General features: G+C 42.1%; 1 protein-coding gene across 1 annotated transcript in view; it reads right to left on the reverse strand.

Moving 5' to 3' along the window:
• adamts3 (ADAM metallopeptidase with thrombospondin type 1 motif, 3) overlaps positions 1-12462 on the reverse strand; it is a 173955-nt gene that overhangs the window by 46384 nt on the left and 115109 nt on the right. Inside the window, exons 11-13 of the mRNA XM_079516259.1 lie at positions 2843-2956; positions 2316-2461; positions 1665-1840 (exon numbers count right to left, since the gene is read on the reverse strand). Of these exons, the coding sequence (XP_079372385.1) occupies positions 1665-1840; positions 2316-2461; positions 2843-2956 (436 nt within the window). The remainder of the gene's footprint in view (positions 1-1664; positions 1841-2315; positions 2462-2842; positions 2957-12462) is intronic.

The raw sequence follows: 12462 nt of genomic DNA on the forward strand, positions 1-12462 counted from the left end.
GACCGGTTTTGATAACATTAATCTCCGTCCTGTTAATCAATCTCTGTCTCGGGCAACTGACCGTGCACTTGAACTTGACGGTGATCTCCGTCTGGGGCCCTTAAACTGTTAATGCACTTTTGCTGACTTTGCTACTATTGAATGTCATGAATTCTCTGTCTCTAGTGCCCTTTTCTTGTTTTGAATGTTGTCTGTTGTGTGTATTTTTTTACTATTATCTGGCTGCAAACCAATTTCCCGCAAGGGACAATAAAGCTAATCTTGTACCTTGAACCCTTGTGAAGCCGACATTTACAACAACGGTGGTTTCTGTTGGCTAAAGTGTGCGGCTGTTGAACTCTGGTTTCAGCTACAGATCACCACCACAATATTATAAAAGATATTTAGACCCGAGGCCGATTCTAAAAACACATTCTAAATCCTGACCTACGTTTTCTGAAAAACGTCAAATATTTATTAAATTACAAAAATAATATTTTGCTATACAGTATACGAGTGGTGGAGAAAGTACTCAAAGTTTTGACTTAAGTAAAAGTATCAATACTGCAATATAGAAATACGTAAAAGTAAGTAAAAAATAAATAAAAGTCCGGAATTCAACTTTTACTTGAGGATAAAGTATAAAGGTATTGTCTTCAAAATGTACTTAAAGGACCAAAAGTAAAAGTAATTGTGCAGAATGTCCCATTTAACGTTTTCAAATGTACAGTATAATAATCTTTGAAAATAGCCCATCTACAAGCTCACAATGCGTCACGATGCGACGCATTGTGAGCTTGTAGATCGGCTATTTTCAAATGGCCAAAATGTATAGGGCTGAAGTGGTTGATGTATGTTTTGTAATAATAATTAAAATCTACAAAGTAACTAGTAAATTAAACTTTTCAATTAATTGTAGTGGAGTAAAAGTACAATATTTGCCTCTGAGATGTAGTATAGGGGTATAGGGCTATTGTTGTATTGTTTATTGGATCTTGTTTAGTCGATACACTTAATTGTTTTAGCTCGTTTTAGCTTGTTTTAGCTAAAGACTTCTGGTGATTAGTAGTTTTTGTTCCCTACCTATGTTGAATACACTTATTGTAAGTCGCTTTGGATAAAAGCGTCTGCTAAATGACTGTAATGTAATGTAGTATAGGGGTACAGTACGTACAGGGGTCCCGCCGGTCTAAATGGGTTAAAGTTACCTATCCCACCTCAATATCAAAAACGTCTATTCTGCATGCTTCATCAACGATATAGCCTTGAACCTTGAACGCTTTGATCCACAGTAGATTAACAGGCTCATGGAGCAAGGAGGGACAATGACAGCTATTACTCATAGATGACAAAGAAAATGGCAATGGAACATTTTTACAGTATGTCTCCATCAGCTCTTCAATCTCTGCCTCATCTAAAAGCTACAGGCACAAAGAGGGGGAACAGTCTGAACCGCACTGACAGTGCTCATCACTCCCACGCACGCACGCACGCACGCACGCACGCACGCGCGCACACACACACACACACACACACACACACACACACACACACACACACACACACACACACACACACACACACACACACACACACACACACACACACACACACACACACACACACACACACACACACACACACACACACACACCAAGAAGCTGGCTGTGGTTTGGCAGGCTTACAGTCGGGATGCTCGTAGGGCAGCCAGTGATGCTTGGTGCTCTGGAACTCAAAGTGGGCGTTGCGGAGTTGACACTGCTGCGCACGGAAGTCCTCAAAGTGCTTGGAGCAGTCGTCAGTGTTACACAGCTGGTACTCGTAGTTTACGCCGGGGCAGTCCTGGCCGCCATTGGAGGGCCTTGAGGAAATGGAACACATGAACCAGTGGCACAACAGAGACAATGGATGAAGCAATGAAAGGGGTTTCTGAGGAGAAAACCAGAACAATAGGATATTGTAATTGTGTCGTAAATGAGCACCTATACAAACATTTTCATGTGAAGGACCCCCAAATAGATATGTATTTGACCACGGGCCAAGACAGAAGAGGCTGAAGTATAAAATGAGCTTAAAGTGGTTAAATTGTTTGTGTTCCCAGAGCCCACTTCGAGAGCCACTACACTGGCTTACAGGTACAGTAGAGTAGATGACTCTCCGTACACAGTAATGCAAGTATAGTGTGCAGGTTATACATAAAGAATACATAATGAATACAATGTAGTGTAGTCTACCAGTAATGACAGTTGAAGAAATTACACTCGAGTACTTTAGCCAATTATTTCACACTGCCTCACAGAACCTAAATGAATTGTTGCTAAGTGTTGGGTCCTCACGCTGGGTTGTTGCACTGGCGTGTACGGAAGCGGACCCCGGTTCCACAGGAACGTGAGCAGGAGCCGTACTTGGTCCAGGACCCCCAGGCACCATCTAGCCTACCCTGATTAGGGTTTTTCCACATGCAATGGCCTTTGTAACACCACTGCAAAGGAAGACAGGGGTTATAAAGGCAGATAGGTGGGAGAGAGAGAGAGAGAGAGAGACAAACACACACACAGTCGCACACACGCACGCACAGTCGCACGCACGCAAAGTCGCACGCACGCACGCACCGTCGCACGCACGCACGCACGCACAGACAGACAGACAGACAGACAGACAGACAGACAGACAGACAGACAGACAGACAGACAGACAGACAGACAGACAGACCCTCATCATGTTAATGTAACTCCAAAGAGTGTACATATTTATTTGTTTCCATTTGTACACTCTTTGTAGTTTATTCAACACTGAGAATTTTACTTCATTCCAGTATAGAAAAGTGTTAAGAAATACAAGAGCAAAAGACCACAAAACTAACTTTTCCAAGTGCACACTCTGTTCCATCGAGGGGAGGCCCCTTCTTCGTCTTGCAGAAATAAGGGTTGTCTGGGTGACTGCACCACAGCTGTTTACATGGGTCAAATGTCCGGAACTGAAATACAAAAAAGAGGAAGAGTAGTATGTCAAAGCTTTCAGGGCAGCAATTTGTCAAAACATGTCACTTTGCAGGAGTAAATTGAAAAGAATAAATAATGGAAAACCCATGTGGCATGAGATTTCATCTGAAACAAAGGTTGGTGTTCACCACAAATCCACTCTTTTGGGTTAGCATGTGATTGCACATTGCACACACTCTGTACTGTAGGTGCGTTGTTACATTAAAGGCCCAGGTGCTGTAGCCTGTATGTTGGCACATAACGGTTAACCAAAATTGTGAATTAATGTAAAAATATTAACCTCTAATAGTAATAACATGCCCAAAACAGGGACGCCAGGGTGAAAGTGGTTAACCCACTCAAGATTCACTACTAGAGTCAAGTGACTAGACTGGTCTACTGCAGGTATATGCACTGCAGACATGCTTTACTTGGATGAATCTTGGCATTCATTTTGTAGTGAGTGTCTTTATCTATTATGCTTGTGAATTAGTATAAGATTGCAATTAACAATTCTTTGCCACGCTAGATGGCAGCAAAGTGTAGCTAACCTTTGCCAGCCGATCCAGTGATTTTTCCTCATATTCACATCCTGTTTACCAGCCTCTGTTTACCTAGCTCACGCTGTTTACCTTTCGCCAGAAATGTTTACATGTCGGGAGCGATGCGAGACAAAATCACAAATGACATTCGAATTGTTGGATGGCGATTACCGATTACCATGGACAGCGCTCGTATTTCCAGAGTTATAAGGCGTTGAAAGTCCTACTTTGAACAGAAGTATATAGGGCCGTGTGCAAAGATCCTGGTGCTGGAGATGATGGATGCATTGCTTAGCAACCGGACCAATGTTAAAAGCAGATTTTCGGCCTAGCCGCTTGGCCTGAGGGACCTCTCAAAAAGAAGCCTTAGCCCCAAAGCTGCTGCGAAATGAAATAACGAGATTTAAAAGTATCGTCCATGTAAACACTCATTCGGACTGACCATTTCCCATGTAAACTCGCAGCAAAAAACATTACTTTCGAATTATTGTATTCTGAAGTTTTTATTCTGAATGAAAAGCCCTCATGTAACCACGGCCAATTCATAACCTGGTGTCATTGATGTCCTGCTTTGCTTGTTCCTGTTTTGACTATGTCATTCTCGATTGACTGATTCCTACCTGCATCTTCAGTGTAAGATCTGCCTATTCTTTATTAAATACTAATAGTATTTATCTCCTGTTTGTGACTTTGCACTTGGGTTCAACTCACTCTGTCTGCATCCGTGACAGTTTTAGAAAAAACACAATCTGGGAAAAAAATCTGAGCTAAATGCATTTAAAAACATGTCATGTCAGAGAGTTTAAATATAATACTGGTATGTGTCTGGTTAGTGGAGGGATTGCATTTCAGAAGGTCTTGCTAATTAAAAATATGCATTAGTTCATAGACTAGAGTGGCAGGTAATTTTCAGATGACTCTTGGTATGCTCAGGGTGGTCTTCCTATCTTCAAATGGAAATCACTTCCCACCACCCACCAATTAATTAAAATTGAGGAACGTAATTACTACTCGTCTCATGTCCAATATGCCTAAAAGCGTATTTTATTATACATATATATATATTTCTTTTTCTACCATACAGTTACAGTATCATACATGTGATCTGAAAGGGAAACTAATTCTAATTCCACATGCTGCTATGTGAGACTGAAGCCTAATTTACACTGTGTGAGTCAAGGCTCAAGGCTCAGCTCTATTCTGTAAATGCACAGAGCTACAGTATGACTTGTCTTACCCTTTATAAATTACACCCGTGATTCCAAACCTGTGGGCCGGGGCCCACTGGTGGGCAGTCAAGGTTTTCCACCCGACAGTGCCGGTATACCTACCGTATGTGTAAAATATACACTGTAAAAACCCAGGATGCCTGGGGTAACTAAAGCTCACATTAGTACGTATTCAAATTTCAAAGAACCATAATGGACAGACATACAGCGCAGCCTTAAATTAGGTCCAATTCATGAATTCACAACAGCCGCTCACTCACTGCCAGCATCGTGTCTAGAGATTGCAACCCTTGTCCTGTTCTCAACAGCATCACAGCTACTATATTGATTGGCACTGTATTTACTACTCAGTTCACAATTGAATGCATGCTCGACATCAAGAAACCTAGCGTCCCTCCCTATTCTGGGGAGAACATTCAGTGAAAATAGCCGATGTACAAGCTCTTCAAGCACTTCACAGCTCATTCTGAGCTTGTAGATCGGCTATTTTATGTACATTTGAAACAATACTGTACATTAAAATAATTACATTTAATTACACATCAGCTGCATAACTGCCAAACGAATACATTGGCATATGCACACATGGCATCAACGCATGGTGTTGTGTGCTGGCACACTATACATGTCTTTCTTTTATCTGTATTGTATTTCATTGTATTGTACTGTATGTGTCATCGTATGTTTAGTTTTACTACCATTTTAAGAGCCTGCTCAGGGACTACAGATGTAAATTAGCTTATGGCTAACTCTGGCACATTTACATGGAAGTGAAAACTGAAATGTTGATTAATGAGCATTGTCCCTGTCAAATAAATAAATAAAATAAATTGGTCTACTCTAGCTCTAGTGATCACTATAAAATGCACCACTGAACTATGGTTATTTCCAAAGGGTTCAGTGTTATCTATGCGGGTAGTTGATAAGAGTCCAGCGGTAGCCAGAGCAAGTGTGTCATTCATTCAGCAAGCCAATCAGCAAATCTTTGCACACCAGGGAGTGTTATGTACAATCTTTTTACCAATGGAAAGGACTCCAGGGCAGTCGATGTTTTCTTTCGTTAAAGTTTGTGATAAGGATGTACTGAAAAAGCTTAAATCCCTGAAATCTACCCTTTTCTTTTGTTAAAGTGTCTGATGAAGATATACCGGAAAAGCTTAAAGCCCTGAAACCTTCCAAAGCAACATAATTCACACTAGCCTTGAGTGATGCTGATGAAGTAAGAGATGCTGCTGAAGTCATCACTCCAGAGTCCATACCCCACTCCATAAAAAAAAGCATTGCTTTGTTGTTGTTCTGCCTTCAATCCAATCCACAGTGGGTTCAGTATCAAACGTAATAGAAAGATAAGGGTCAATATATGACCGTATATTATGAATTCCAACCTGGTTTCAGAAAATGTCATCCTATAGTATAGACAATCCGCTCTATCTAACTAACAGATCACGTTTGGAATAATATAAATTCCAATCTGGTTTCAGAAAATGTCAACCTAATAGATACTCTCCTCTATCTAATATATTTCATTAGGAAGGAAATTGATATGGGCGTTCGGGTGGCGCAGGGTTAAAGTACCTGTCCATCACCGCAGAGTCTAGGGGCTTGAATCCTGCATGGCGTACCGAGCTCTGCCATTCTTACAGGCATGGGTGGCCCGTGTCAGGGGGGTGTTGAGTGAGAGGCTCTCTATGTCACCCAGCTGGGGGCTGCTCATGCCATGTCATTATTCCGACAGAACATTATTCTGATTATTGGTCCTACTGGCCCCATTATAATTTACCCTATCCCTAACCCTAACCCCTCACAGGCCAGTTGGGGACAATATCATTCCCTCAAGGGTGCCATGTAGGTCATCTTCTTTCTGCTAATGGCATGAAATCACATCAGCCTGTACGTGTTTGCAATCAGTTCCTTTCCACTGGCGGCTCAGCTCTCCTATAGTAGAAAATAAATTACTTAGTAGGCTAATTGAGTTTGAAGGTACTGCCAAGAATCCACAATACACTATCTGGAGAGAGTGTGCATTTTTGCTTAAAAATCCACTGTAAGAGAAAGAAACACGCTTGAAATATTGGAAGGGACACTTGCCCAATGTAATTTTGATTATACCGACCTGTACATCTTGGTATAATACTAGTATCCCGAAGGTCCTTTAAAAGATTGTCTCAGTGGAGGAGATAGTATTAAAATGTGGTGTATGGTTCACAGGATTTGTTGAAAATGACCCTGCACAAGTCTGCAGGAATTATGTGGAATGGAATAATTGTGTTGTGTTTTTGTTTTGAAGCCGCATGGCGCCGTATGATGCCACCCATTTTGGGAAACCCTGCTACGATCAGAATGACCCAACGACCTGTTATTCCATTAACACGTTCGATCACCTTCTTTTTTTTTATATGTTTTTTTTGCGGCTTTCGCCTTTATTTTATATTTTTTATAGAGGGACAGACAGTAGGCTGACAGGAGATGGGGGAGAGAGATGGCGGAGTGACATGCAGTGAAGGCCGTCGGGATCGGGAGTCGAACCCGCGGCACACTGCCAGACTTGGACTACCGGCCAAGGTGCCTGGACCGCTGAGCCATGGCCCAGGCCTTCGATCACCTTCTTAAACGAATGGCCTACATAAGTGTTTTAAGGTTTTCAGGAGGATTGACAGTGTCACCACCATTATTACCTTTCCCGAATCCCAACCAAAAGCCGTGGATGAACAGTGAGGTCCGGTTGCAGCTGAAGGCCTTCAGATCAGGTGACAAGCGGGCCTACTGCTCAGCCAGGGCTGACCTGAACAAGGCAATAAAGCAGGCCAAGCAGAGCCACAAGCTCAAGGTTGAGGATCACTTCAACACCAACGATCCTTCGACGTTGGTGTTGATATTTATAGATATTTCTTTTGAACATGTTTCCTTCATCCTCTTTGCAAGAGTGCCTGAAGATCATTGCCTTAGAAGGCTTACAGTAGATGCCAACAGTATCCCTCATGTTTATTTCAGAGCATTGTGGCCGGCCTCTGAGATGGAGTTGTTCTGAACACAGCCTTTGTTTTTCTTTTCTTTTGTTGGCACCCTGCCAGTCTCAAACACCTTCTCGCACACCAGAGAGGAAGGAGATAGCATCTGTTATATCTGGAACATCTGTTCCCACAGAACTTGTGATATAAAGCCAGCAGCACATATGAACAAAGAAAAATGGTGGAGTGGGACTTTAAACTGCACTGGCATACTGTACTGTCCTGTTATTAACAGATTATTGGAAAGGAATGCATTATTTCACACTCACTGAACAAAACTATTACTGGATCAACAATCTACACTGACCCTCACGGGTCCATTTGGTTCCATTTATACACTCTTAGGGCCTTAGGCAATCTACAAGCTCACAACATGTCCATGTAGAGTGGCTATTTTCACTTCCGCTTTTTTTCTAAAAATAGTAAAAAATTACAAAAAGGTTTAGGCATAAGGGGTAAGGCGGCGTGCACAATAGGGCCCCTAGAGTTATAGACCCGTAAGGGTCCCCTGGCGGTCCCTGAACTAGTTGTCTACGGTCTACGCTTCTTCACTGACTGTACATACACTGTTATTTCTTACTGCTTTATATTCTTGGTACCTACTGGGTGCTACTACTAACACATTATGATTACTTTTTGTACTGCTTTGGAGTGATGCCAACAGATCAATTTCGTTGTACATGTGTGTAAACAGTGTTCAATGACAAAATAAAATCCATCCATCCATCCAAATTCCCCTCACAGGTATTTGTGAGCCAGGACTGCTCTGTACACAATCTAAAACCAGTTAAAGGTCAACAAAGTAATCATGTGTGTTATAGATTTCTCTTTCAGTACAGTATGTGTGTTAAACAGATTGTTAAACACTCAAGACATATTGATGGGGAACTGGTTGTGGATCATTGAAGTTGTCAGTGGGATATCTGATGCCATATTAAACTAAATGGTATCCTATTAGTAATCAACTAGCATAGCCATTAAAGAACAGCATTGCTGTCACACCTGTCACACCCTGCCTCTATGTGTGGGCATAGCTGTAGTATTGTACTTAAGTACAATTTTGAGGTATTTGTACTTCACTTTCCAATTTCCAATACTTTTACTTCTACTCCATTACATTTTAGAGGCAAATATTGTACATTTACTCCACTGCAATTATTAGCTTCAGTTACTTTACTTTGTAGATTTTGATTATTAGTTATCACTTCGGCCATTTGAAAATAGCTACAAGCTCACATGTAGATCTGCTCTCTTCAAAATATTTGTATACATTTGAAAACTTAAAACAGGACATTCTGTACTTTTAAATATGGTACTTTTAGTACATAGTGGTCCAGGCGTATGCCACATATAGGGTCTGGCCTGACGACGTTCATGACGACTGTACCGAAGACTCTCACTTCCAGTTGTTGGATGTTGGATGTTGGATGATGTTGTTGGATCTGAGTAGTTGCTCATTGGATATTTAGTCCCCATATATATCCGACTAGGACTTTGGTCTATATGACATGTCTAGTATGACAATCCCTATTATTTGGCCCGAGTCGACCTAGTGCTGATATCAGATAGATGTGGTAGAACCATATATGGATAGATTTAACTGGCTTAGTCATCGTGACAAGCATAGTCGGAGAATATATAACAAGGGTCTGCTTCAGGGAGAAGGCAGAAGTCAAAGCATCCTGGTTTAAGTTCTATTTGGACACCACTGCGGCGGGTCCTAACCTAAGTAATCAGCAATAGAGCCTTGAGCTATTTTATAATGACCTTTGCTGCATGTCTCTCCCCTTCTCTCTCTTTCTCTCTCTCCCTCTTTCCTGTCTGTCTTCACTGTAACTATCAATAATGGAAATAAAAAGCCAAAAACAAACCTTTAAAAAAAGTACAAAATGTGAGTACCTTTTCCACTACTGCTCCTGTCCTCAGCTGCCTACACACCTGCACATGATCAGCTCTGCGCTTAATTCAGCTCATAGCCTTGCTGTGCTTCCATCCACTCAGTCTGTACTGGCACATCAGTCACATTCACGGCTGCCTAGATGATTATACTATTGTTATACTATACTATACTATTGTACTATTTGTTCACGCTCCTGTCAGCACACCTGCCTGGTTGTTCATCTGCACGTGTGCCTGCCTTGCTCTCCCTCTAGCCGCGACATAGCCTACCCCTAATCCTTGTTCCTGCAATAAACTCATTGCAGGAGCAACATGACTCATGCCTATAGTGTTCTGGACATTGGGGTCACCATTGTGACCATGTGATTACTAGTTGTGCGTAATTTCTACCGTCTTCCTTCTCTCACACACATTCATCGGCTACACCTCTTTTCTTTCTATTGGGTACCGTATGAAAAGGCACAGAGGGAAGTTGGGGTAAGGGACTGAATAAAGGATTCTGATGACATTGTCACGATGCATGCAAGCAGAGTAGACAGGCTATGTGTTGAGACAAACATGACATCACAATGTTATAGTATTGCAATTAACTGTATGTGTACGTCCCTGCCAATTCCAATGTCGTTAAGATACTGCATGTAATTCTGTCATATATAAATGCCTCTGAAATACGCAAAATCAGGTCCAATATGTTTGTGTCACTAGTGAGTCAATGGTTGCAATTTGAAATGTTAGTGTTGGTTCAAAGTCGCTTTATGAGTCCTTTGCAAGAGGAAGATAAATTCTGTTTGTAATGTCATTGACATTATGGCTACACAATTTGCTTGACATTCAAATTGTACGGCATGAGTGTGAGATTACAGGTAGATCTGGCAGACCATTCCCGCACAGTCTCAGATAATTAAGTTACTGTATATCCATTTCAAATGGAAAAATGTGAAACATAGTATGCCGTTAGCCTGCATGGGAGTAGAGATGCAGTACGCTGCTCATCAGGAGCAGGTAGGGGTTCATGGTATTGCTCAAGGACACTTTGACAGTAACACAGGTGCAGCCCGGGATCGAACCAGGAACCCTTCGATTCTCTAGTGGCCGCTCTACCTCCTGAGCCATTGCTGCCCTAGAGAAAGTCTTAGGGCGGCAGTGAGAAACACTTCTAAGCCTAGCATAGGGCTAAACAACATGATATCTAAATAAATACTATTCTGTACATTTGAAACTACTAGAGGTCCAGGTCACTGTGAGACCCTCACACCTACGTTACACACATCCGATCAGTTGTCTGAGTCATAGTAACCGTTGGGGGCTTTGTCAGAGTACCCGACTTGTACCCATCTGTCTGTGTCCCTTTTGTACCCATATATGGAGATCTCTGTATCTGTCTGTCTACCTGTGTCCATTCATACCCATATATGGAGATCTCTGATGTCATTATTACGTGCCCATATATGGGCATATATCGGTCAGAACGGCGGCTCTGGACAACCAAATATCTGAACGACTTGACGGCGTGCACCACACTGCCTCAAGTCCTAGGCTGCGTTCAAATTCATTCCCTATGCCCCATATAGTGCACTTTGGGGTTCCGCCATTTTGTTTTAGTGTCCGAATGTGTAGTGAGCATTTTTGCACCCTAATGTAGTGGACTGAAGTATCCCACAATGCACCGGGAATTGTAGGGACCATCCGATGGTCACTACATTGCCGGTCAGCAAGTGGATTCATGAATGTATATATATATACAATAAACATTGAATATCAATGGCCAATAAAAAAGACTATATACCAAATTTCCCACCCGTCCACCTCGGCTGCCTGACTATCAGTGGCGTTTTGAAGCACCCGGAAGACTGCCGGAAGTACAATTATAACTTAATGGCTCGAGTGAGCGGAAGTTAAGCCTGGACCTCAAAGCCCGGACCTCAAACGTCAAAAATCTGATTGGTTTAAATAATGTAAAGCCCAAAGCACACCCATGTCAAATTCAACTTCGTGTTGTGCCTGCAGGTGCTAACACATAAAAACATCTGAAAATGTTTTGTGCCACGGACCCCCAGAAGAGAAGATTTGTGTTAAGTTACATGCACGCTTCATCTGATTGGAGTGGGCTATTCAAACCTCCCTGCTTAGTGCTTACTGCTCATTCTACTCACTGTGCAGCTTCTGCTTTGTGCTTTCACTGCTTTGCACTATGAAGTATTCTGTGTGCTCCCACGCCGCCACAGCATCCACCGCTGGGGTTCAGTCAGTCTTGCTATAATATCTACAGTACATGCTTTTCTTCATGCCTACAGTATGGTATGCATATATGCTCATAGATATTCATGCTCAATAAATATTGAATTTCAAACAAAGAGTTGCCTTCCTTTTCATTTGATGTTTCCTACCAAGATGATGTTCTGCTCTTGGCAGTTTTGTTTGAAGGGCCGTAGATTAGTTATGGCTATAACAGGCAATGACAGGTTGACTGTGGGATAAATCTTTTCTCTATTCTGCCATGACAGTGTGAATGAAGTGGCAGCTGGTAGATTTTCATTTCATGCATGTTTATCTCCATATTATGTACAGTACAGTATGTGCATTTGATTTATGTTGTGTCAGACATCATCAGTGCATGTTGATCTATGGTGTAGGCCTTATATGGAGCATGGTGTATCGGCTGTTCTGGACAACCGCCTATCTGACCAACTCCACGCCGGGATTCTCAACTCCCTTGGGTCGCCAGCGACATGTGCGCCGAGTTTGTAGTCGGTCGGTCAGTCGTACAGTTCTCGAGATACGTACAGACAGACGGACTTATACAGATTTATTGGATTTAGAGTAA

Source organism: Electrona antarctica, assembly GCF_951216825.1.
Source record: "Electrona antarctica genome assembly, chromosome: 12".
In the NCBI taxonomy this organism is placed as follows: Eukaryota; Metazoa; Chordata; class Actinopteri; order Myctophiformes; family Myctophidae; genus Electrona; species Electrona antarctica.